At 42.0% G+C, this 27,350-nt stretch overlaps 1 protein-coding gene across 9 annotated transcripts in view; it reads left to right on the top strand.

Moving 5' to 3' along the window:
• ADCYAP1R1 (ADCYAP receptor type I) overlaps positions 1-27,350 on the top strand; it is a 142,840-nt gene that overhangs the window by 33,899 nt on the left and 81,591 nt on the right. For all 9 annotated transcript variants that reach the window (XM_085050154.1, XM_085050153.1, XM_085050152.1 and 6 more), the window contains exon 3: positions 21,432-21,537. In XM_085050154.1, coding sequence (XP_084906280.1) covers positions 21,432-21,537 — 106 coding nt within the window. The remainder of the gene's footprint in view (positions 1-21,431; positions 21,538-27,350) is intronic.

The raw sequence follows: 27,350 nt of genomic DNA, 5'->3' as shown, positions 1-27,350 counted from the left end.
ATGTCGCTGTTGAGACTCTAGCAGAGAAAAAGACCCGGATTCTCAGTGTGCCATAAAAAAGAGAGCTTTTATTATTTAATTCCAACTTATATAGACTTTTCAGAGGTCACTCAGATTGGTCAGTCAGAAACCTCCCCCTAGGCCTCACTGGCCAGGCCTGAACTGTCCAAATCTGGAGACACTGTTTTTAATAACATCCAAACTTTATCTTTGTTTATAAAACACAGGAGAAAATTCTCATGGGAAAGACCTGTGCTAGCCACAGCGAGATATTTAGAAATGGGCATTTGAAGCCAGTCTAATGTCAGAGTCAAGGGTGGTTCAGTTTTTCATGTGTTTAACAGGCTGTTCTGCATTAACCTAACCTGTGAACCCCTTGGGACTGAAGGCACCATGATGCCTGCAAGGCCTGCAGAGGAATCCTTGAGCTTTATTTTTCATTTTTAGTGTTTTCCTAGATTTAAATGCCCATGTTGCTATTGTAGCTGATTTTAACCCATTTCTTTCATCTGGCTCACCTCCTCTCAGTCATTCCCATTTTTTTGCTATGGATGAAGCTCTGAACAACCTGGGATAGGGAAAGTTGTTCCTGCCCATGGCAGGGAGCTGGAGCTGGGTTGGCTTTAAGGTCCCTTCCAACCCAAACCATTCCATGATGTCTTTTTCTTGCTTCTGAATTCACTTTCACTGCCATTTTGATTGACTTTGCATTCCATTCATCCATGATAACACTGGATTATGTTTGTTCTTTTTTTAATGGGAGAATGTTAACAAAAATCATCATAAAATTATGAAGGAAAAAGGATCCTAAACCATCGTTCCTTTGTCTGGTTCCAAATGTACTTGAGAAACAATGAGTTTCATGACTCACAAAGTTGGCTTGGTGTATGAACTGAATTTTAAATGTAACTGCAATGCAGGTGTTCTAAGTGTCTGGAATAATTCAATCAGATGTATTTCTTCACCTAATACTTGGAATTTCTCGTGGCTACATATTTACTATTGCTAAGCTTAAATGCTTCCAACGGTAGAATGTTCTTTGCAGTGTTTGTTTAGCTGGGAAGAATGTTTCTGTCTCCTTTAAAAAAAAAAGAGAAATATGAAAAAGGGAAGGTGTAAGTGATTCCTCTTGTATAACAACACTGAGGTGTGAGTGAGAGTGAGATGGGTAAATACAGACTGGGATGTACAGGCAGCACCTCACAGAGCAGAGAATGAACCTGGAGCTGATCATGTTTAGGCACTTCATGAAGAGCTGAAGAGAGAAACTGGGAGTGTTAGCTCAGCCCCTGTTAGCTGAAGGGGTAATATTTCTCAATCTTCCCAGGGTGTGTTTAGGCTCCAGAGCAGAGAACTCTCTGTATCCTCTATTATTCATCCCTAGCTGTCACTTCCAGTGCCAGGCTACCTTCAAATAGAATCCTCTGCATTCCAGCCTCTGTTATTTTTAAAAGCTGAGACACGGTGTGTTCAGACTCAATATTCTACTAGTTTCTCTCCAAGCCTGCACTGTTTTTAAGTGCAATTCCTGCTGCAGCCCAAATGTGAGGCTCCTCAGGCACAAACATAAATGTTTGGGTTGCTCCCTGCTCTTTAAGCAAAGGTTTTTTTCCATTCAGGGCTTAATGAGAGAGCTTTTAATGAGTTTACCTGCGTGGTGATTTGTAGCATCTCATAACCCTGTTTGTTAGAGAAGTCAAGCTCTCTGTAGGACTGCAGGTTTCTCTGACACAGAGCGCAGTTTCATGGGACTGCCCTGGTATTTATGTAATGAAAATATAAATATGGACAAACACAGCCAGGGAACTGCTGGGAATGTTCTCCATAGGAGATAAAGACTCAGCTAACCAAGCCATTAATGCTGCTATAGCTTTTCCATTTTAATACAAGGAGCTGCTGCTGGGGGCAATCAGCAGAAAATAAAAACCTCTTTAAAAGCCTTGTTTAAAATAGAAAAACAGAGTCTTGGGATGTGTAGTGCCAAGCAGATTAAGAATTCTGGTATCACAGAAAAATCATCTGAGAAAATCAGTGTGGCAGAACCACAGTTGGTTGATACCAACCAACCTTAAGCATCTTTCAGAGGCACCAAGATTGGGATTTCAAATTCCAGGTGGTTGTTCTCCTGTCACTCAGGTGGGATAGTGAGAGTTCTCTCAGGGTGCAATCTCCACCTGAGAATCTGTAAGTCTCTGGGGTTATTTCTGAGAAAGCTCAGTGAGTTTTCACTCCTGCTAAGATATCTGAAGGTGGTGGGAGCCCTGGATGATGTGCTGGAGCTCTGTCTGCTGCACTGTCACTTGTAACCTCACCTGGCACGTCGGGTGACAGTCAGGGTTCCTGCAGGACATAAAGGAGCACACCTGGTTAAAATGTTTTTCATGGAATTATGGAATGGTTGGGGTTGAAATGGACCTTAAATGTCAAGCAGGGACATGTCCCACTAGACCAGGTTTTTCAGAGTCCAGTCCAGCCTGGTCTTGAGGCCTTTTAAGCTCATTAAGCTGTTTTGTATAAAAGACAAATGAAAGGGGATAAAAAAAAATCTAGAAATACATATATTCTACCAAAATGTGGTTCAGAACACTGTGAGCAATCACAGGTATCTATCACAACTTTTCTTTAGACAGACAAGATATCTCAGTCTTAAAAATATAAGGCAGAAGGTAATAAAGCAGAAAATAGTTGCCCTAGATTACATTACACTGTTCACTTTTTTTTGCTCTCTGGAAGTAGTAATAATTTCTGTGACAGGCAACTAAAATGATGACAACACTGGACATTAATGTGATTTTTTTTTTCCCTGCTGGTTTGGCATTCATGAGCTTGCAGGAGTGTTGGATGAGCAGTCAAATGACAAATTGAGCACTAAAGATTTTTCTTTAAAAAGGAGCCTGTAAAAAAAAAAAGTTAAATTAGAATCAGTATTTTTTTTCGTGGTGCTCAGCTGTTAATATCCAGCTCCTGGAGGGATATTTTTTAAGTCTCTAGCAAGTGTTGCTTGCCTGCAATTGCTTGGGTTTGCTGAGTCAGCAGCCCAGGAGGATTTCCTGCACAGGCAGCTTGAGGAGAGAGCTCTGATGCAGAACCAAAGCTGCATGGAGAGGAGGGGGAATGGAAGCAAAAGAGCAGGAAGAGAGGACAAAAATATGAAAAAAATCACATTTCAGCACTATTCCTTTTTAGGGATTTGGTCTCTTTTATTCCCTCCTGCCTCTCTCACCAGGACTTGCAATAAACAGTTTTTTCCATGCCATATAATGCCAGTTTTACCCAAAAAGGACAATGTGAATGAATCAGAGCTGCCTGTGTTCCCTGTGCAAATTAGAGCTGAGATCTGTACCTAAATAAGCCAAGAAATTCACTTTGAGCAATAATTAAGCACCTAAATGCTGCATGTCTGGATTAGAATCAGAGAATCCTGGAATGGTTTGGGTTGAAAAGGACCTGAAAGATCATCCAGTGCCACCCCTGCCATGGCAGGGACACCTTCCACCATCCCAGGCTGTTCCAAGCCCTGTCCAGCCTGGCCTTGGACACTGCCAGGGACCCAGGGGCAGCCACAGCTTCTCTGGGCACCCTGTGCCAGGGCTTCAAATTAAAATATTTATCTATATTAATATATAATCGTGATTCTTCTCCACTTAGTGTCAAGGGACAGACACCTCTAGATATTGGTATAACCCTTCCTAAAATCCCCCTAATGCTCTCTTTACTGCAGAGCCCTCAAAAATGATCTTCGACTAGACTTTGGTTTCTTTGTTTTTTAGCAACCTCATTTTTGTTGAGCATTTATTAATGTTATGTGCATCATGAATAGGTGACAGCAGCTCACCTCTGCCCAGCTGATTGTCTTGAGTTTTCAGTATCTTGTGACTCATCTTTGCAGGGTGGTTTGTAGGGTTATCACCAATGCTCTTTACTACTGCTGTTTCCTGGAACACATTTCTAAAATTGAATGTTAAATGTACGTTCTTGTATGGGTGAGGGCAGATGCCAATGGAACTTTGTGTCTGGAGTAAAGAAAAATGGCAAATGCACACATTAAATACTTTAGAATCATTACAAAAAACACCCCAAACCCAAAGATCTATTTTAAACAAAACAGGAAAAATATTTTCTCCCCAGAGCAACATTTCAAAAATATTCCGTGGTATTTTCATAGAATTATTATTTCTAGTAGAGTTCAAAGAATCCAACCTCAATTTCAACCACTTTCCACCCCTTTATTTGTACCATCTAAGATTTCTAAATACACATATTCTTCAAACGAGCAAAAATATGGACAGAACCACTTTATAACACTCCTCAGCTCCTTTAAAAAGGAACAAAAGGCAGTTGCTTGTGGGGATGGTTTTGCTATCAATATGGTTTAGACTGGAAATCTAATCAGGGGAAAACAGGCTCAGGGAGCATCTTTCAGCCAGATTGAATTTGTGTTGGGGACTTTATTGGTTTCCCAACCTTTGTGTGTGTTCAGTGCCTGACCTCACTGTTCCAACATCCTTTCTATCTGGAATTCTCTTGAGGGTTTCCAAGTGGTAAAGGTTTTTACTGTTCCAGACCTTCCCAATAAGACATTTCTGCAGTGCTGTTTTCTTGCTCAGTGGGCTTCTTTTGGAGTGCAAAATTCACATTAATTCTCTCAGAGCTTTAAGACACTTTATCTGCTGGGTACTCTCTTCAAATTATTTTGGCCCCACAGTCTCTTTCCAGCTCATCATCTGTGGTCAAACTGTGTTATTCAGGGGTTATTTGGGCTAAAAATTGTTGATTTGGTTTGAAAACTACTGAAAAAAATTTGTCCATAATTTCTGCTATTTGCACAGTTGGGAAGGGGAAGTCCAGAGATTTTAATTTGGTTTTAATTATTCCTCCCTGATAGCCACATCTGAACACGTTTGATATTTGCCATGAAACTGTATTAGACCTTTACTTTATGTTTTCCTGTTTGCTAAGAGCTTGCAAGATAACTGATAATGCAAAATGCAGATTGGATTTGATTAGAGAAGTGCTAAAGCTCAAGGGCAGAAAGTTGTTTTCACTTCCTCAGAGATATTAAAATGTTCTTTTCCCTGCTGCCCTCTGGCTGAGCTGGTTTTAGTTATTAGATCTCTGTTAGCCAGTTATGATAATTCGCTCCATTATTTAAGAAAACATGAAATAAATGACAAATTTTCACTGCAATAGAAATTAAATTCTCATGTTGTTTCAATCTAAGTCCATTTTAGTTCCTCTCCCAACACAGACATGCAAAATCTAAACCTTTTGGGCATCATTTGTTGTTTATTGTGTTTAAAATAATGCAGAAAAACCAGGTGAACAAACTGCATCTCATTTAAAATAACTATCGACGCTCACTGCTCATTTTCAGTTTAAAAGGTTTGACCCCAGAAATGATGAATTTACCGTTCATGCCATAACTGGCTGTAGCTGTAGGAATTCCCAGGAATATTTCGTTTACAGAGCAGCTCTGGGAGAGCCAAGGATTTTGTACAGACAGGAACTATCAGTGGGAATGTGTGGAGAGCTGCTGAAGGGCCTTTCATACCCTGAGGAAAGCAGAGTGATATGATCACAAAAATGCACATATATTTATTTTTCTATTCCACCATGTCATCCAGCTACCTTTAAAACCAGAATGCTGTCACTTGATTCAACTAAATTTGACATAAGAACCACATTCTCCAAAAATACTAATTTTCTAACGGTTTAATGCAGATGTTTAGGCCAAGATTTTTTTCTTAATTCTTAATTGTTTTATCTTCATATCTTCAACTATCCTGGGAAAAAAAATCAGGCTGTGTATTGCATCTACTTTGCAGCTTCAAACCATTAAAAAATGTCATCAGTTGGATCTGAGTGAAACATGACCTCAGGTCATTATTTCATTGCACTGAAGTGATGACCAAACATCCCTATTTTTCTGGCTTTTCCCTCACACTTCTGTGTGCATGGTCTGGTATCTAAATTATTCTCACCCCCAAAACTCCATGTCCGTGGATTGCACATGGCAGAGCAGCAGGGAACACACTGGGTGTTGTTCCAAAGCTATACCTTCACTTTTGCTTGGGTAGACTTATTCCTTCTCTACTTTTATTTATTCTATTTCTCCAACTGTTTGTTGGTTATATTTTAATATTCAAGGGATTTTTTCCCGTGAATTAAAGCAGTAGATGGGAACCAGAAATAATGAAATTTTATTTTCCTTTGGTTTTCACATTGTAACCTTCTGGTTACATTAATTCTGCAGCTCTTTCATTTAGAGATTAAAGAGATGGAAATTAAACTTCTTTTCTTTTTTTTGTTTTTGGGTTTTTCCCACACCTCTGTTAACAAATTCCAAAATGACACCTTGTGAATGACAACCAATATTTTAGGATCATCTCATCCTGTACTGAGATCAGCTCCTGTTGGATGGTGCTGCTTGCAAAGGGAATCTTTGGGATGTTGAGAAATGTGAATGGCAATTCTCCAGCTGTGCTCATGGATCTGGGAGAAAAACCAAACACCAACCAGCTGCAGGAGCTGGCAGAAGCCATTGTAAAATAACTGTTAAAACTGGGGAAGAATTAAATCCTAATTGAATGTATTGCAAGGAAGGAAAAAAAGGGGAATTTGACAGGGATGTGTATGAATAACTTTAATTTAGAGAAAATTCTGTTCTCAGTACTGCTTTTTGACATTATGGGGCATTGGCTTTCTATTCAGAGCTCTGTTATTTTTTTTCCATGTGAGAAAATGTGAAATATTTATCTTTTATCAAAGGTGTAATGTAGAAATTCTGCAGTCAGTAATCTTGAGGAACAAATAAATGAGTTAAGATGTTGGAATCACCCAGAATAATCCATGAGGGACGACATAAAAGAGGTTTCACCAGTTTTGCTTTCAAATCTTTGTTTAGCTGAAGTATGACAGCAATTTGCTGTGCTGGCAGAGGAATCCCTGCTCTGTTTCTCTCTTCACCATGTATTATACATACAGTATTTACATGTGTTAATGTTTCCTTCTGAGGGCAGGGAAATCAAAGCAGCTGAAATAGCTGCTCCCATTCCTCATCCTGTCATTCTCCATGGAAAATGAAACTTCCTTCTTTCTATTAACTTCAGCCTGAATAAATTAGAACATTACCACAATTTCATGTTACCATTTCAAGGGCTTCAGAATGACTTTTTTTTGTTTTTGGTCACATTACAATTCAGAAATAAGTGGAGGAGAAATGCTTTGCATGTCTTTATTCTGTTGTACGTGTGGTGCTAGATGGATTAGAATCAGAGAATCATGGAATGCTGGAATGGTTTGGGTTGGAAGGGACCTGAAAACTCATCCAGCGCCACCCCCTGCCATGGGCAGGGACACCTTCCACTATCCCAGGTTGCTCCAAGCCCTGTCCAGCCTGGCCTTGGACACTGCCAGGGATCCAGGGGCAGCCACAGCTTCTCTGGGAAGCTCTGCCAGGGCCTCACTACCCTCACAGGGAGGAATTCCTTCCCAATATCCCATCTAAACCTATTTTCCATCAGTCTGAACCCATTCCCTGTGTCCTGTCACTCCACCCCTTGTCCCCAGTCCCTCTCCAGCTCACTTGGAGCCCCTTTAGGCACTGAAAAGAGCCCTAAGATCTCCTTGAAGCCTCCTCTTTCTTCTTCAGGCTGGACAACCTCAGCTCTCTCAGCCCAGACCTAAACTCCTTGCAAATTAAAACTCGTGTACATGGTAGAACTGAGTTTTCTTGCTGTAACTGGAAATTCACCAGCAGAAGAGAAATTAGCACCTGGATATGAGCAGAGAGGTGAAAACGAAGCTGTTAAGGTCAACAACTCAGAAATTCTGGGCACCTCAGGTCCTGGGCAGCCATTCACGTGGGGAAACCCAGCTGGAACTGAGCAGCAACCTTTCCTGAGGTTTGGTTTGCTCAGAAAAGCTCTCGGGAAAGATACAGAGGTGAATTTGTGGTTCTCCTGCCAGGCAAGGCAGCTTTGCTGAGTTTGTGTTGTATTTTTTGTGCAGCTCTCAGCAGCCACCAAGAAAGAGGCAAAATATGGCTTGTGGTGCTGGGGTGGATAATAGGTCAGGCACATCAAGGTGTGGGAATCAAGGGTGGCTGAGGATTCCAGAGCCAGGATCAGTGAGGTTATGATGTGGTTGGGTGTCAGGAAAAGTTTCTTCCCTCAGAGGTTGGTTGAAGAGTTTTTCCAGGGAGGTGGTTGTGGCATCAGGCCTGCCAGAGCTCAAGGAACATTTGGGCAATTCTCTCTCAGCTGGTGGGATTTTTGGGGTGTCCTGTGCAGGGCCAGGAGCTGCATTTGATGTGAGTCCCTTCCAGTTCAGGATATTATGTATTTCCATGTCACAGGTGAAGGAGGATCCAGCATTTTCAAGCCCAAATATATAACATTGGGGGTCTCTCAGTCAACAGGCAAAGACCCCATTACTATGGGATGGATAAAAACCTTAGCTGAACTCACCTCTTTTTCCAGGGTGCCAAGTTATTGACTCTTCTACACCTTTAATATGTTAAATTTGGGAAGAGATGCTTGAATGTATCATCCAGCACTTCTTATCCATCATTCAGAGTCGTAACCATTTATACTTTGGCTCTGAAGCCTTTTTATCTTCTTCTCCCCTTTCTTGAAAGAGAAAAATCAGTTTCTTGTTTAAATATGCAAAAGATTCTGAGTCTCCAAGCCTGCACACTGCAGTCAGCTGCAAACAGCACAGCTGAGGCATCTGCTACCCTGGGAAAGAGCCCTGTGCCACCAGCTCTGCATCCACAGCGTCCCTGGACCTGCCAAAACCTCAGATGCCTGCTGCATCCTGTTGGAGCTGAGAACAGCAGGGCTTGTGCTGCCAGGTTCATCCAATCCATCCGAATTTGTCCTTATTTAGTCATGTAGCCCTCATCTGAGGAAATTGCTGCGTGGCACAGAAGGCAGAAAGTGCTGGAGCAGAATCTGGGTCACGACAAGGCTCTCCCAGCCAGACCTGTGGCTTACCCGGCAGGGTCTGAGCTGCATCCAAGCCCTGCTGGCTTGTTGGGAATGAAGTCACCCTTTAAGGGGGAGATCTGGTGGTGGCAGAAGACCATCTCTGTCCCTGGATGTTGGCCCTCCTTAAATCAAACCCTACCCCGCAGGGATATAGGAGTAAAGTAGGGATTTGGGGTGGGTGTGCAATCTGGCACCGGGTTTTGCTGGTTTGGTTTGTTTTCTAGTAATTTTGCAATGTTATTTGTAAGATGTTTCTGAACTTCTCAAAAGCTATTGGTGGCTCAGCTCAGGAAATGTTGTGTGGTCACTGGTGGGGTTTTCTAAGAAGGGTCATTAATTTATCTCTGATAAATTAATTTCTGCACATTTTTTGTTGCTATCCTAATGGCACCTGGAGCAAAGCCTTTGGATAAAGACTCACATGGATAGGAAATGCACTTTTTGCAGGATTAAATAATAAGTTGCATTTTTGCATCGTGGTTCACAAGTGCTTTGAGTTACAGTTTGTAATGGCGGAATATTCTCGATACAGCATTAGTAAATAATTATATTAACACATAAAATTGTAGGAAAGGGGGAAAAAAAACAGGAAAAAATTTGGAAAGGAGAAAGAGGGAGCTGAATGTGTAGCACACCTGCAGCAAGAACTGCTCTCAAATATGTTGTTCCATGCTAGTCCAACCTTTTTATGCAGGTTTCCCTTCCTAAAAAACCTCTGCTTTTGGGGATCTCATCCCATAGCAATGTGAAGAAAAAAAAATAAATTAAAAATCAGGAGTGTGCAGGGTTAGCTTCTACCAGGGAAGATTTTCCAGGGTGTAAAAAGGCTCCAGCTGTTGGTGAGAACCATTTCTGGATATTCTGCCCAGGCTGTGATTTGGATTAGAGGTTTCATTTGGGTTTTTTTCTGGTCCTTTTCTGGTTCCATCTCTGCTCTCCTCCTGTATCTGCTGCTCCCAGCTCCTCAGGAAATGGATTGAGGAGGATGTGCCTGAATTTTTCGTGGTGTGTAAAAAGAAATCCCCTCTAATTGTCACACCTTGTCTGAGATGTTATGGAGTTCAATTCTTGTGACTTGAAGAAAGGAATTGGGTGTGATTGTGTTTCCCTCTCTCTCAAGCTCCTGTGAAAATGTCAGTAATTAATTACTGCTTATTTTGGTTTTATTGTGTCTAACTCACAGATTCCTGCTGACAGGGATTTTGGGCATGTACCTCTCTTTCATGGCATCTATTAAACAACTTTGGGGTTTTATTTTTTCTTTAAAATATCAGGGATGGGGAATTGAGATCCAAAGTTATTTTTCATCACCTGTTCACTGCTTGTCCTTGAGAGAGACACATTTATGTTTCACCCAAATCACAAGGCATGGTCCTAGTCTAGAGCTGCATATTCTCAAGCTGTGAAAATAATTTAAATATAAATATAAATATAAATATAAATATAAATATAAATATAAATAATATTACTGTAATATAATTTATAGGGTTAAAGATAAAGGCCAAATCTCCCAGTGAAAGTCATTATTTGTTCATATGCATTAATGGAGAAATTAAAAGATTTAATGAGACAAATACTATAAAATAGGTAATGTATCTTCCTACATTCAGTGGTGTCCAGGGCATCATTAAACGACATTAAACTGTCATTTTTAAGCTTAAAAATGCCCAAGACAGAAATGCTGCATTTGGTTAAACAACTACAAATTATAAACTTACCAAATCCCTTCTGCTGCATCAGTGGGGGAATTGTGTTGGTGGAACTCATCACTCCTCTGGCAGGGATTTATCTGCCCAGAGCTTGGTTATTTATTCACTGTCAGGATATCCCTGTGTATCACATCTCAATCAGAGATTTTGTGTTCTGAGAATTGCATTGAAATATTTCTGTTCAAGAGCTGTTTGCAGATATTTAAAGGCTGGTGCTCAGCCATGATTAAACCCAGTGCCCAGTATTTCTGCTGGACTATAAACCCTGGGGTGCTTAAGGTGAAAAAACAAGGCACAAATAAGAATTTCCAAGAAGTGGAACGGGATGGGATGGGATGGGATGGGATGGGATGGGATGGGATAATGGGATGGGATGGGATGGGATGGGATGGGATAATGGGATGGGATAATGGGATGGGATGGGATGGGATGGGATGGGATGGGATGGATGGGATGGATGGGATGGGATGGGATGGGATGGGATGGGATGGGATGGGATAATGGGATGGGATAATGGGATGGGATGGGATGGGATGGGATGGGATGGGATGGGATGGGATGGGATGGGATGGGATATGGGATGGGATGGGATGGGATGGGATGGGATGGGATGGGATGGGATGGGATGGATGGGATGGGATGGGATGGGATGGGATGGGATGGGATGGGATGGGATTCTCCAGCGCTGGATCTGCAGCCACTCGAGTCACCTTGGGCTCTCATTTTTGTTACCAGCAGGAAACAAACACTGACACTGCAAGTCTCCCTCTCTTTTTTTTTCACCCTGATAACTTGGACCATAAATACTGATCAACACTGAATGTCCAAAGCATTAAGTGGTTATGGGAGAAGTGTCTGCTGGTGCTCCTCAGCACTGAGACAGCCCTAGATACAGAGATAAGGTGCAGACAATCGTAAGAGCAGGAACTCTGCTTTGTTAGATCATCTAATAAAAGTAGCATTAGTATCATTCTGTGTGGTGTCAGCCCAGACTGAAATATCACAGTGGATAATAACTTTAGAGAGAGAAAATTTGGAATTCTCTATTGTGTGGAAAATTCAGTTGTTTCAATAACTTTTTTCATCCTGCAGGTATATGTTAATATATCTCACCTTTTTGTTTCTTTTGTATTTTTTATTTTCTCTCTTTTTATTTGTTTTGATTTATTGATTTGGTTTTAGGGGTTGTTTGTTTGTTTGTTTGGGTTTTTTTTTCAGTTTGGATTGGTTTGGTTTACTTTTTTCCCCCATGGAGGAGACTGCATCACCTTTTAGAAAAAGTTTTTCTCCATCTCATCTCTTCCTTTCTAATCTCTTTAGTTTAGCTCCACGCTGGTGCTCTGGCACCCCATCCAGTCTGCTCCCTTCTCTCTGTCAGAAATATGTGCTTTATTTCCCCTCCTCGAGTTTTTAAGTGAAATAATGACAAAACTATTCCTTTCTCAATATCTACTTTATTCCCCTCCTTGAGTTTTTACTACAAAATAATGATGAAATCTTCCAGAAACAAGAAGAAGAAAGAAAGGTTTGCTGAAAAAACAACTCCAACTACAGTCTTTTGTGCAAAGATTTCACTCCTTATGGATCTCAGTGGGTTTTTTTCAGTTGTCAGTTGATTTTTTTTCATCCTCTACTTCGGCACAATATCCAATCCAATGTCTCTGGGCAGTGAAAGGAGGAGGAGGGAAACTGAGAATAAGCTTGAGAACTCCCAATTGCCACTGCTGTAATGAGCTCTTTGCCTCCATTTTCCAGTGATTTTCCAACTCCTGGAGCCCCTTTGGGGAATATTGGAGTAAAATCTGCAGCACGAGGCACTCACTGGAGCTGCCTGCAGGGAGGAGAGAAAGGGAAGGATGTGCACGATGGTTGAGGGCAAATAGCTTTAATTTAATTAGCAGATTAATTAAAGCTTTCTCCCCTGGGCAGGGTATGTGTGTGTGTGGATAGAGAGTGTTTCTGCAGCCTCCTGGAGCTGCTCATCAACACACTCCTTTCCAGGAGTGACTCAGATGGGACTCCCATTGAACTCGCTGGGAGCCTCTGCAAAACAAATTTCCTGTCAGGGACCTTTTCTCTTCAGGGTTTTGTTTGAATGTAATGAAGTATAAATGGGCAAATCATGACAAGAGCTCGCTCTGCAAATGAATGTGGCATCTAGCAGCACGACAACTGCAGAGCTCCTGAAAGCTTCTCTGTTCCCTGGTGTCCCCGTGGTGAGAGAGGCCTGATGGCAGCAGATTTCCTCAGTGAAACTCCTCAGGGGTTCTCTGCAGTGGGATGAACCATTCAGGAGATTTGGGGAGCCTTGACTCTGCAGGCTTTGCAAAGGTCCTGAGGAAAGGAGAGAAGGCCAGCAGTGCTCTGGGTTGTGTTAACAAGAGCAAAGTCAGCAGATCCAGGGAAATGTTTATTTCCCTCCACTCAGCACTTGATGGATCATTTGTAGAATTATGAAATCATGGAATTGTTTGGGTCAGAAATGACCTAAAAGATCATCTCATTCCACCCCCTGCCATGGCAGGGACACCTTCCACTGTCCCAGGTTGCTCCAAGCCCTGTCCAACCTGGCCTTGGACACTGCCAGGGATCCAGGGGCAGCCACAGCTTCTCTGGGCACTCTGTGCCAGGGCCTGCCCACCCTCACAGGAGATCATTTCTTCCTAAAATTTCATCTAAATCTACTACTTCTGGAATATTACATAAAGTTTTAGGCTCCTCAATATATAAAATACCTCAATCAACTGTAGAAAGTTCACAGAGACACTGAAATTACCTGTGAGAAGCACATGAGGAAATTTGGCTTTTTTGCCTGGTGGAAGATGAGAAAATTTGGGGGTAACCTTGTAGCAGCCTCAAGGTATCTGTGAGGAAATCACCAAGAGGAGAGAGCCAGGGGTCTCATCATGATGTGTGGCAGGAGAGCAGCAGGCTGTGGGTGTACCCTGGAACAGGGGAGGTTCATATCGGAGAGAATCCTTTTCCCCCTGAGGAGAGGTGAGCATTGGAGTAAATTCCACAGGGGTGGTGCAATCCTCATTCCCAGAGTTTTCCAAAACCCAGAGGGAAAAAGCCCTGAGATGCCTTAACCAATCCCATTGCTGCTCCCAGTGGGAGGTTGAGCTGGAGTCTTGTGGAAGTCTCTTCCAACCTGAATTTATCCTGTGCTTCCATGAATCTCCCTGGAAGACACATGTGATGGAGAGTTGATGTCATTCATCCACAGGGATGTCTGGGTGAAGGTAAAGAGAAGGAGGGACTGAAGCTTTAAACATAAAATCTGTAGACCAGGAAAAGCAGGTTAAAGCTTTAGGTTATCTCTTACATCCTGTTGATTTTGGGTTGCTCTGGCAGCTGACACAGACTTCCAGGGCTGCTTTAAACAGGGGACATTCCTGTAATCCCAGTAAAGAGTGAAAAAGGTGTGCCTTTCCTGAAAATCCTCTGGAGAAAATAGGAGAGGAGAACTTGCTTCTCTGTTGCTGCTGCTGACAGAAAATACAGTTGTAAAAATGATGGTCCAGGACCTTCTTAAGGATCATCTGGAACCCCCTAGTCAGAGTTTTTGAGGGAATTTCAGGTTTTAGAGTTTATGTGGGAATTTCAGGCTTCAGAGTTTATGTGGGAATTTCAGGCTTCCAACTAACTAGTCTTTTTGCCAAGGCATAAGATTGATTTAACAGAGAAAATCTGGGAGCTGGGAAAGCAAGATCATTGTCACCTACAAGTTTGTCCCTTTGGATCAGTATTTCCTCAGATGATACCAACAGTGTGTCCCAGATTGCTCAGAAATCAAAGTGTTCCTGTTTCAGCTCCCTCATTTCAGGTGTTCAGCAGAATCTGAACAGCACATCCCAGATTTGTGTCAATATAAATCCTCACTTCTCAACTGGGCAGAATGTGTTTAAAAATGTAGATCCCACCCTCCAACTTCCACTCCAGCCATTTCTACTTGTTGATCAATCTTAGCTTCTGGGGCAATTCTGAAATGAAAAAATTACCTGAGGCTGGAGCAGTCTGACCACAGAGAAAAAAAAAACCTCATTATTTATCCTCCCTTGTCCATCACAAATTCCAGCAATTTACATATGCATGACTTGCCTGTAACCCCCATTCTGGAAATCTCTGCTGTGACAGAGACTTGGCTAAAGCCTGGATCTCCACTGGGCTGTTTTCTTGCCAGCAGCTCTGCATGTCACAGCCTGTGTCAGGAGTTGGAAAGTGTCCTTGGAAGCAATGGTCAGTGATATTTGCAAGCCCTGAGCCCCTGATGTCCTGCACTGAGGCCAATTTTGCTCCACACTAAAAGCTCTCAGAGTGGTGAGAATCTTCCCATAATGTTTTGTGAAGGAGTAGATCCTGATTTGAACTCTTAGATTCCGTTTCTTTAAAACAATTTGAAAAATAAATGGGGATTGCAATGCTGGTGGAACTGTCAGCTCTACAGGCCCAGATTGACCTCTGAGAAATGAAGGAAGATATCCAACCTGTGTTATTGGGAATTGGACTTCTGGAGTTGTATCTTTGGAGGAGAAAGTCTCAGAAACAGTGGGAGAAAGCCATTTGTATGAAATAAAGTCAGCAATCAGAAGGGCTGTTGAACCTTTAATTTCATCTCAAGCACATTATGTCCAGCAGGATTTTTAATCACTTTTCCAATGAGTGGTTCATCCTGCTTTGAGAAGCATCACCTGCTATTAGAGAGGATAAAGGGATGTGTTGGTTTAATCCAAGATGATACTTCCCCTGGAAGTCCTCAGCTATCCTGGGAATGCTTCACAATGCTCAAAGAGAGGTTTTACAACTGGGGAATCTGCAGGAAAGATGGAGAGAGACTCTTTAAAAGAGCCTGTGGGGACAGGGGTGAGAGGAATGGCTTCAAATTGAAAGAGAATAGGTTTAGATTGGATATTGGGAAGAAATTCTTACTCAGAGGGTGGTGAGGCCCTGGTACAGGGTGCCCAGAGAAGCTGTGGCTGCCCCTGGATCCCTGGAAGTGTCCAAGGCCAGGTTGGACAGGGCTTGGAGCAACCTGGGATAGTAGAAGCTGTTCCTGCCATGGCAGAAAAGTTGGAAAAAACGATCTCTAAGGCCCCTTCCAACCCAAGCCATCCTATGATTGTATGATTCTACAAAAAGGCAGGAAAGGCAAACTCAAAAATAAGTTTACCTCATGTCATGTAACACATCTATTGTCGAGCATTCACTTCAGAAGGTATCCACTGAGTGAAGGGATCTGTTGATTCTGCTGCTATTTTCTGATCTGCAGTGGGATGTGCATCTCTCCAGGAGCCATCAGAGTTAGAAAGTTCCCTTTTCTTAAATTCAAGTCAGCCGCTTTGAAAGGGATCAATGCCTTTTCTTGGCAGTGTGTTCTGCTGGTGAGATTTTCTTTCCCTGCACAATTTGCCTAAAGCATGGTGTCCAAACTGCTGTAGATTTGGCCTGGGTTTGAACAAATTCCCAGTGGCTTTTCCCTTTCACTTAGTGGGAAGTGCTTTGAAATCACAGAGGTTTGGGATCCATTTGCACAGGAAGGCAAAAAACGCAATCGAGTGACAAACCTCAGACCTTTCTGGGGACAACAACTTGTTGGACTGCCAAGCCAGTGTTGTGGGGCCCAGCAATGATGCAAATCAGTTCTGGGGGGGAAAAAAAAAATCCAGATAATCAGAGCTCCTTCCCAACGCCCTCTATTTTTAACACAACATTTTGCAAATCTTGGCCCTGGTCTGACCAGTTGAATCATTGCTTGGTGAGAACAGGGACTCTAGATGCTGTTTCCATGACAAAGTGAGCTGCTTTTGGCAGTGCTCACAGAGCAATGTATCATTTCTGAAGCTAACTCTTCAAGACTGAAACTCACAATGGAATTAGTAAAATGTGTGTAATTCAGCTTGAAGTGAGTGATTTCATACACCTTGTGGATTCAACTGCTCTCTTGCATTAATTTAGAAAAAACACTTAGGCAAAAGTTGAATCACACTCTGTTTCAGCTTTGTGTTGATGTGAAGTCCATGAAGGATTTAATGAAGGTTTTCTGTCATTGTTGTTGATTCTTATCTGTTTTTCTTTACCCTTCTCATTGTCATGGTGCCTGATATGACATATCCTGAATGGAGCAGAAATGTTCCCTTTCATTGAAAACAAGAAAATCAAGTCTTTACAGACTTAAAAAAAAATGCAGAAGAGGAAAGAACAAGTGGTACTGAATTGCTATGTTTGATCTGGTCTTTATAGAAATGCAAAGTGAATTCCCAGTTCACCATCACATCATTGGTAGGACTTCAAAGCAGATTTTCTGATCCTGGAGTTTCCCAGGAATGCTGGTGACATCTCACTTCTGCAGATCCACTGAGTTAACTTGTGTAGAGAAATCAAGTTTTATAGCAACTGTGACTATTCCTATTGAGAACAAAATGAGCAAAATGGTATTTTTTGAAAACTGAATGTATTCAAAGATAGTTCAGGATTTTTGGCTGGACTGTTCTGCACTGTTGGCATATGTATTTAATTATATATACCAAAATTATATTAATTAATTTTATATATATATATAATGAAAAATATTATGATATATACCAGATTTATTGTAAATACATAGGTTTAATGTAAAAACACAATTGTGCTTAATTTTACCAACATGTCAAGGAAACAGCAAGCAATTAAGTGCTGGAAATTACACATACCAGTTCACATTTGTGGTGGCCACCTTAATAAAAACGAAGGAAAATGAAATCTCTGAATTTGTTGTACCTCTGTAGTGTCCTGCCAGCTCCTTGTGCTCTAGCAGAACTAAACAGATATTGACTGCCTTTTACCATCTTTGTATCTAAATGAATATACACATTTTCTAAACTGATGTGAGTCAAAATCTCTCACTTCATTCAGAGTAATAAATTTTTCAGAAACCTGTGATTTTCATGCACTATCGACTCTGTTTCTTGATTTTCCTAGGATGTGTCAAAACACTCTTTAACTGCACAGATCACTGATCTCTTCTGGGAAACTGAAACCAGACTGTCTCTGCTGAACACAGGAAATTACAAATGTCCTCGAGGCAAAAGAAATGGGATCAGGAGGCCATGGAGTTCAAGCTTTCACTGCCATTTGGGTTGGGCTCTGCTTCAGTTGTTGAAGGCTGACTTGGCAGATGAAAGGCTCTACCAGTTCATGGTCAATGGAGAAACATCAAACCCGTGCATCTTTTCAGGAAAACAGATAACGTTAAAGCATCTCTGAATTCAGCAGAGAAACCTTTTGTTATTGACAATCCAAGCCTTTTTTTATTTTCCCAGAGATGGAATTGCTTATTAGCAGAGATGACAGGCAGCTCCTGTTCTCTCTTCTGACACTGAGCTTGGCGTTTCCTCCCTTTCTTTGCTTTCTTGTTTCGGTTTCCATGTTCCCCAAAATTTTTTTTTTTTAAATCTCTTGATGAAGTGCTATGAAATGGTTATGGGAAGTCACATCAGAATATTGTGGCAACAGTGAAAGCTGAAGGAAAGCTGCAGGGACGGGTGAAGCACTTGGCTCTGGTGCTCTCTCTGTCCATATTTCAGTCTCCTAAGCCAGACTTGCTCAGACTTACTAAATTCAGTTTAGTCAGAGATCTGACTCCATGTGCCAGTCTGCAAGGAGAGCAGTAAAGTCTGAGCTTTCAACCTTCTTTATAATCAATCAAGTCCTGGTTTTGATACATTCCTAGCAAAGAAGATCCCAAAAAATAAGGATAAATCACACTCTTTTCACTGTAGATTGGATCTAAATCTGCTCGTCAAGTATCTCTGAGGGCATGGTCATGGTGGGTTTCTTAGTGTTCTAGAATAGAATCCTAGAATGGTTTGGGTTGGAAGGAATCTTAAAAATCATTTCGTTTCAATCCCTGCCATGTCAGGGACACTTTTCACTATCCCAGGTTGCTCCAAGCCCTGCCTAGCCTGACCTTGGACACTTCCAGGGATTCAGGGGCAGCCTGGAATAACCTGCTCTAGTGTCTCAGTAACCTCTATCCTTCAGTGCACTTTGGATAAATACATGCATCTATGTGTAGCATTTAACATCCACAATTTCAAGCTCAAGTGTTCTGTAAGTTCTGCAAGTTTATAATAAATGTTTGAAACATTTCCTTTTGTTTAGTCACATCCTGTTTGCATAGACAATGCATCATTGTTATTGTTATTGTTATTGTTATTATTAATAGTAATAATAATAACAACAATATTATTACTGAATGACAGCTTTTCCAGTAGGTACCTGGTGAGCTGTAAAGAACCTACATTTGTGTATTGAGAAAATCCCTGGGCACTCCTTTCAGACCTGGACAGCTGTGCAGAGTGAATGTTCACTTGCAGCAGAATTCTGGTTTTCCTGCCATTTCCCTTTTATCTTTTTAAAATATATTCTAAGAACTTGAATGTCAGCCAATGCAATTTGCTCTATCTTTGGGGAGGCTTAGGGGATGATGTAGCAAAAGCCCTTATGTTCTTGGGAGATCCTAGAGATCTGTGACAATTTATCTTTTCCAGGCATTTGGGAGCCCTTAAAAGGGAGCTGTGTTTGTTTTGAAGACAAACAAATCTAATATGGTTGTTCCTGGTGTGTCCCCTAGGGGAAAATAGCCGAAATTTATTACTGGGAACTTGGAGATGAAATTGTGTAGCATTATGAGTTCCTACAAATGGAGAGGAAAGCTTTCCAGGAGTGTTCATCAGGAAACCCTCTCTGTCCTTGAAATGGGGTGATGGCTTTTAACATTTACAAAGTCAAAGGTGTGGAGATGGCTCTGAGCATCTTCTCATACAAAAACACAACACAAGCACCATGAAATTGGGATTATTAGATGTCGCTGTTGAGCTGCTAGCAGAGAAGAAATCCTCGGATTCTCAGTGTGGCATAGAAAAGAGGACTTTATTATTTTGATTTCAGCTTATATAGACTTTTCAGAGGTCACTCAGATTGTCAGTCAGAAACCTCCCCCTAGGCCTGATTGGCCAGGCCTGAACTGTCCAAATCTCGAGACACTGTTTTCATAACATCCAAACTTTATCTTTGTTTATAAAACACAGAAGTTCTCATGGGAAAGACCTGTGCTAGCCACAATTATAGACTCACTGAATGGTGGGGGTTAGAAAGGACCTCAAAGATAAATCTCATTCCATCCCTGCCATGGCAGGGACACCTTCCACTGTCCCAAGTTGCTCCAAACCCTGTCCAACCTGGCCTTGGACACTTCCAGGGATCCAGGGGCAGCCACAACTTCTCTGGGCAGCCTGTGCCAGGGCCTCCCCACCCTCACAGGGAACAATTTCTTCCTAAGTCTTGATCTAAATCTCCCCTCATTTATTTTAAACCCATTCCTCCTTGTCCTGTCACTATCTGCCTCATTCAAAGTTTCTCTCCCTCTGTTTTGTAAGCCACTTCAACTGCCAAAAGGATTTCATGTTCCTTGGGATTTCCTCTCAGGGTGTGTTGAGTGTGCACTTTGGTGCATCCATGATCCAAACTGTTCACTCCTTTCCCTCGATGGGATGTGAGGGAAGAAAAGTTGAACTGTGCAGGTGAGGCTCCAAAAAAACCAGAGCAGATGAAATTTGGGAATTTCTTTCCCTGTTTGTTGGCTCCTACTTAGCAGATAAGGGGAAGGAAGTCCCCTGCCAGGTACTCTCCACTTCCTCTGTGGTTTTCCTTTGTCAGGAGTGAAGGAAATGGGATGGGAAATGTGAAGTACCAAAATTGCTCCACTGAACCACGATGAGCTTTCCCACCTTCAGCCACTGCACTGATTTTCAGGGTGTTTTCCACTGAGTGAGACTTGAACCTCAGCCATTCCCCTGCAAAGTGATCCAATGAAACCTGAGGTTTTGTTCCCCTTGAATTGATATTCCCTGGCTGCTGTAGGAATGAAATCCTGTATTGATTTCTGGAAATGGGTCACATCCTTATTTTGTTGCTGCTTTGGGATTGCCTGGATTGTGTTGGCTGCAAAGTTCCTCTCATAAATTAAATTTTTGTTTCTTTTCTTTTTGTTTCCTTTACTTCTTTATTCTTTGTAGCGGGCTGTACTAGAGAGTTAAAGATAAATAGAAAAAGCGAAAGGAAATATTTGGATCAAGTCAGCCTGGGGTGATTGGCACTGCATTATTTTTGGCAAAAGAATTTGCCCTGAATTCTCTGGGAATAAATAAAGAAGGTAACAATAAGGAATGAGCAGGGTGAAAGACTAGGAGAAACAGCTTTTAATTTGGTTTAGATTCCAGAGAGAGGTTAATGAATTGTACAAAAGCTCATAAGAAACTGGTGGAAGACCAAACTAAGCCTGAATTGATTCCTGATTCCTCTTTACATTATTTCTTTATTTAGAGATACCCTTGTTTCAGCTTTATATGAGGAAGGAACTCAATAAAATAAAGCAAACATGTTAGAAATTACATTTTGACAGGGAGAACAATATAAAACCCCCAAAGAATTTACAAAATTTTAATTACCAAATTTGACCTTAGATGTCTTAGAAGAAGAAAAAAAGAAAATTAAAAGTAAAGAAAAAAAAATAAGAAGAAAAAAAGGAAAGAAAATAAAGTTTGTTACAGTTTTTTTCTCAACTTTTAATGATATTTTCTTCCTTCTTTTTCCTTGTAAAGGGACCTTAAAACTTACTGACACTGCCTGCTAATCTCACTAAATATTTTTATTTTGTAACTATTTTTTTTTCACATTTTCCCCCCTATTCCAGGTTGCAGCAACCCATTCCAACTGCATCATTAAAAAGGAGCAAGAGACTTGTCTGGAGAAGATCCGGAGGGCGACAGCCCTGAATCCTCTCAATGACTCTTCTCCAGGTGAGTTTCAGATTATGTACATTGAGCTGCCAATTTAAACTGTTTTTAACCATTTCCCTGTGATGCCCAGAGGGGTTTTCAGCTCTCAAAGCAAACACTTTGTGCTGAGAGGAGCATCACTGCTGCTGAATGAGCTCGGAGAAACATTAAAAGGACAAAAATTCAATCAGTGGGGATGTACCTGAATGATTTCTGGTTTTTACCAGGGGTCAGGAATTTGTTTCTTTACTTTAGGTAATGGAGTTACGATATGTCTACAAAACTAATTAAAAAAAAAAAAAAGGAAATTCAAAAGAAAGGATGCCTGGATGACTTTTGCCTAGATGACTTTTGCCTGGATGCCAACAGCTTTGGGGACAGGATGTGGCACAAAGTGCTGCTCTGTGGCAGCTCGTTTCCCCTCATCATCTGAGTGATAATTTGTGCATCTCTCACACGATCTGGAGACCTTTACAGGGATGAACACTGCCTGTAATCTCGATGAAGGATACTTGTGCTATTGCCGAGATAAGACACTGAGGCAGCGAGCAAAGAAATTTATAGTTTAATATCCTGTCTTATTTCCTCCCGACTGCAGCAGGAGCTGCCTGTGGCCAGCACCAGGGAGAGAAGGGCACAGAATGACAAAGAAACTAATTGGAAATCAGGGTCCATTTGCTGAGTCCTGTCCAAACTGCTTCTGCTGCGAGTGGAATTGATAAAACCGCCGAGAAAAGCCGATAAAACACATTGTGTGTGATAAAAGAGGGGAGATTTGTCTCCCCTTTTCCTTGCAGCACATTTTAGTGCAGGAGTGAAGGAGGGCAGAGTGCAGCTATCTGAGTTACCAGTGTCCTCTAAAGCAACCCATTCCTGCATTTTAGCCGCTGGGAGTATTTCCATCAGAGAGGAGCATTTCCATCAGGCTCCTGCTATTCATCTCATGCATAAATTTATTTCTGTTCTGCTGCCCAGCTTTGGGCAGATGAACTGTGTGGTTTGGTGGAAGTGAGGGAAGCTCAGTGCACTTCAGGCAGTTCATTTCACTCCCAGGGATGTGTTTTTGAGACCTTCCTCATGCGTTACAGAAGAGCTTCCCAATTTTTCCGTGGTCCAGAAGTGGCATGAGCAAGGAAAAAGGGGAAAAAAAAGCCTTTTTCTTGTCCCTTACCCCCAGAATGATGCCAGGAGCTGATCACGAGTCCTATTTTTGCTTATGCAATGGCTATGGTTTGGATTCAGCAATTCACAGAACTCCCCAGGTGGGAAGAGACCATTTCCCCAGCCAGTTTATTCTTTACCACCCAAATCCAGAATAACCCTGACAGCTGGGCGACTATTCAGGCTGAGCTCCTCCTGCCTGTTCCAAATGAAAAGGACACAGAGGAAGTCCAGAGCCACTGGGAAGGCTTTTGCATCTCAAAGTGATTAAATTGTCTCACCCACTCAGGCAGGAAGGGACAGGATCCTTTCAGGCTCTCTGAGCACAACCCAGCTGCTCCCTGCTCTGCTCCCCCAGCATTTGCAGGCTGAATCACTGCAGAGACTTTCCCAGGCTCGTGGAGCATCTTCGAGTTGTTCACCACATCCTGTGGCAACCACTTCAACGGTTTATGTGGCTTTGAGGAAAGAAACCATATCCCCTCCAAGAGACTAATCTTCCAGTGAAGAATTCTGATGCCTTTCTTGTTTGAAAGCCCTACATGGATCTTGCTTTCTGTCTTTTTTTCTCTACATGTTAATTTTATTTTTAAAAATTTTTGTAGACTTGTTTTAAATTTATTTCATTTCACCTCTAGGACTATAGCTTTTCACTCTAAGCCCTGACCTCTAGACTCACCTTTCGTTATATGACACTTATTTCAAGGCAGATCCTGCCACCCTCATTCCCAATAAAGTTTGATCTCCTTGTTAAAGGATGGGATATCAACAAAACTCTACCACCTCCTTGTTGGTTGCATTTTTGGGAGACATTTCACCACCAAACTCCCAGAAGATGCAGTAAATCTCCAGAAATTAAGTAGTCATAAGTGCAGGGTGTTGATTCCTCTTGAATTTCTCCTGTTGCAGACAAACTATTTTTTATTTGGGAAAAATGAAAATTGCCTCACTTTTTTTTTTTTTTTAATTCAGCACTAAGACTTACTAATGACACCGGCTTGTTTCTTTCAAAGAGAGATAAAAATAGGAAATAACTCCCTTGCTTGTCAGAAACATCTGGAAGAAGAAAGAAATCCCTCCTCAAGGGTGAACAAACTCCTGTTTGTTCAAGAGGAGAAGCACACGACTGCCTCTTCCTCTCTTTGATTATTCCTGCATGAGAATTCCCATAGAAAAATTCAATATATGTATTTTTGGAGGATTTACTTCTCCTCAGTGGGGCTGCAAGGTATGAAATGGGATTGTGAGTTTTTAAGAAGTCTGTAGGATCTTGTGAACATGATCAAGTTACTGTGAGTTACAAAAAAAACCCCAAAAATCTCCCTTGTGTGGCAGGTGACACAAAGAGGATCACATATAGAACTTGGATCTGGGACATGAACAGTCCTTGTGTTCTGTATTTCTGCAGTGTCTAGAACAATAAAATATAATGTTGGAGTTCATGACTCCCACTCCAAGGTGCACATATTGTGCAAAAAATAATAATGGGAATAGTGAGTTCTCTGCTGTGGTTTGGAGACTTTGTTTTCTGCTCTCACACTTCTCCTGCCTCAAAGTACTGCATGGGAAGTTCTGTCCTTGGGTGGCAAAACAGGGAGAACATCTTGTGGGTTCCTGCATTTGGCACAAATTCAGCTCTCCTGCCTTTGCTTTCCCCCTTGCTGTGTTCAGTGAGCTCAAGCACCGACCAAATGGGGTTTGGGATGTTTCCTCCTTTCCCTCCCACTCCACCTCTCATGCCCAGATGTTCTGCTCATTGCTTCTTTGCTCTTCACAGCACTGTTCTCTCTCCTGCTGCTGCTGTGCAATGCTTTTCATGCTGCAGAGACAATGATTGCCTTGAGATTTTCTGTTTGGTTTCTTTTTTTCTATTAGTTTTATGATAGATTCTTGCTCTTAAATGCTTTAAATTCTTGAGGAAACTTCATGTGAAAAGAAACAGGGGGCATGTGCTGACCCTGTGTGTCCATTGCTGTTCAGTCATCGCTTACAGCCTGAATGAAAAAGAGCATTTGAAGGAAATGAAATCTCAGCAGGACCCAGAATCTGACTCCTTTGCTCTGGAGAAGGAATTAAACTGATAAAGGGAAGTAATGAAAGCCAAAGGCAGACAAGAAAGGAAGGAGAGCTGTGATTGCTTCATACCCAACTTCTCCAGGCAGTGGAGCCAGGCTATTTCTCAAATCAATGTTTCCAATCTCCTTTGCTTGGGTTGTTATCCCTGTCCCACTGTGGAGCTGCCCCAGTTTGTGCTGAACCCTCTTCTAGCTCTCACCAGCCCTCCAGGTGTTTTCTGCCAGATCAGAATTGATAAATCTCACTGCTGATCCACATGCCACCCTTTTTTTTTATTTTTATTTCTCCCATCCAGACTCTTCTGACCTGTTCCCCAACCCTGGGGCTAGGAAAGAGTGACACAGGAGTTACTCAGATATTAATGACAGTTTCCTGGGTTATGTGCATTTAGCAGGGGATTTATCTAATTAAATGTTGATACCTGCAAATGCATCTGCACTACAAATTAGCAAGTCACCTCCCTCAGTTTGTAAGGCTGGATATCTACCAAGCTGAGCCTGAGCCATAATTTGTTTTATCCTCAACACAGATTAGATGATGTCTGTTTTCTCACTGGACACATATGGAATTAAGGTTGGCTGTCTCAGCTCTAAATAATCACACTGAGGTGTCTGCATTTGGTCAGACAAATCCCAGCTTTAGTTACTGCTCTGTTATATTGAGTAGGTCATGCTGGAGGTCTGGATTACCCAAAAAAATCTGAACTGTGAAGGAAAGAGCCCTGCTGATGAAATGGGGAACATCTCCAGCTGTAGACTGGTGTGAAAAACTTTTTCCAACTTGTTACCTGTTACTTTCCACTGTTGGAACCAGATATCCCAGACCTGTCCCTTGAATATGGCTCTCTCTAAAATGGTGGGAGAGTTCCTTGAGTGATCTGCAGGTTTGTGTCTACAATTTAATGCTCAAAGTGCACAAAATGCACTAACCTGGAACAAGCCAAGGTTTGCCAAAAGTGAACTCAGCACGAGAATTTGAACAGAAAAAGAAATGATGAGGTCTCATTGGTGCTTACATGGTTTATAACTCACTGTCACATCAATCCTTAACCTGCAGCCCTTGTTTTCCAGCCCCACTTCTCCTGTCCTTCCTCTGAGAGGAAGCAACATTCCCAGGCATGTCAAGGGATTGAAAGGAAATCAGGATTTGAAGGGATGTGATGCCTGCAAGGAATCACATCTAATCCTTGTTAAAAGTCACCCTGGAAATCAACAGGAAAGAAACTGGTGAGGGCAGCACGGGGGTAGGAGATGCTGATTAGAAAGCAATGTGGCAATGCAAGGAGAGATTCTGAATTATGTTTCCATCACACAAAGATGATGGAGCAGGATTTTTCAGCTTCACATTTTTAACTGAGTGTCTCGCCAGCCTCTTGTTCTCTCAGAGCCTTTGAATTATCTGCTGTTATTTCCCCTGGCACCACTGGGAAGACATTACTTCACTGTGTCTCCCTGATTGAGGCAGCTGTGCCCAAGAACAATGGGATTGAACAACTAGGATTGAATCCAAACTAAATCAATTCCTAGAGCTGGAAGGGCAGAGCAGAGAAAATGTCTCTACACCTGAAAGTATCCTCTGCAGCTCCTTTTTAAGCAGGATACAGACCTAGATAGCTTTGATATCCCTGGACACATCTCTCCTTGGTCAAAGATCCTTTTTTTCTGCACTGATGGATTTTTCCATGTGACACTGCATAAAGTGTCTTCTACCAAGCTAAGATTAGGGATGGTAGGAACCAGAAAGGATTTAAAGGGAGAAGCCAGGGACATGTGATGCCAGACACGGGGTCTGTGCTTATTTCAGGCATTCTGTAGAGTCTTTATCTCCTGTGCACCCCTTGGGACAAAAGCTCTGATCAAGTTTGCTTTTTCTCTGGCAAATGCAAGAAAAAGTGCTTCCCTGATCTCTGTTTTCCAAGCACTGATTAATTCTGTAGCTTATTGCTGAATTTCTCTGACTTTATCATCATGCTTTTTAGATGTTTTTGGGTAAGGGAGGATGGTTTTAAGTGGAAGAGGATAGATTTAGATTAGGTATTGGGAAGAAATTCTTCCCTGTGAGGGTGGTGAGGCCCTGGCACAGGGTGCCCAGAGAAGCTGTGGCTGCCCCTGGATCCCTGGCAGTGTCCAAGGCCAGGCTGGACAGGGCTTGGAGCAACCTGGGATAGTGGAAGGTGTCCCTGCCCGTGGCAGGGGATTGGAGCTGGAAGATTTTTAAGGTCTTTTCCAACTCAAACCATTCTGAGATTCTGTGATTCTCCCATTTTCTGTGTATCACTGTTTGCCTTGACAAAGGGATTTATGAACATAATGCTCACACAGGGAGAGTACAAAATTTGGTGGGCTGGAGGGTTTAGGGCCATATGGAGTGTGTAGGGCCACAGGTGCATCCTGCATCACCTGGGCACAGCTCTGCCATGGATTTTCCACAGCATGCAGGACAGCCATGGTTACTCCAGTCTCTGTCATAAGATTCTTAACCCCAAACCTTACAAGCTGTTGTTCACTGCTCTGTCTCCAGGGATGGAATTTGTCTCTCTGGATTTTAGTGACCAACACCTCAATTCTCTGACCTAAACAAAGTCTGAACAGCAGCTG

The sequence above is a fragment of the Lichenostomus cassidix genome, chromosome 2 (assembly GCF_008360975.1).
Source record: "Lichenostomus cassidix isolate B80296 chromosome 2, HeHo_3.0, whole genome shotgun sequence".
Lineage (NCBI taxonomy): Eukaryota > Metazoa > Chordata > Aves > Passeriformes > Meliphagidae > Lichenostomus > Lichenostomus cassidix.
Note: the sequence above shows the minus strand (reverse complement) of the source record. Positions and strands in the feature narration are given on the sequence as shown.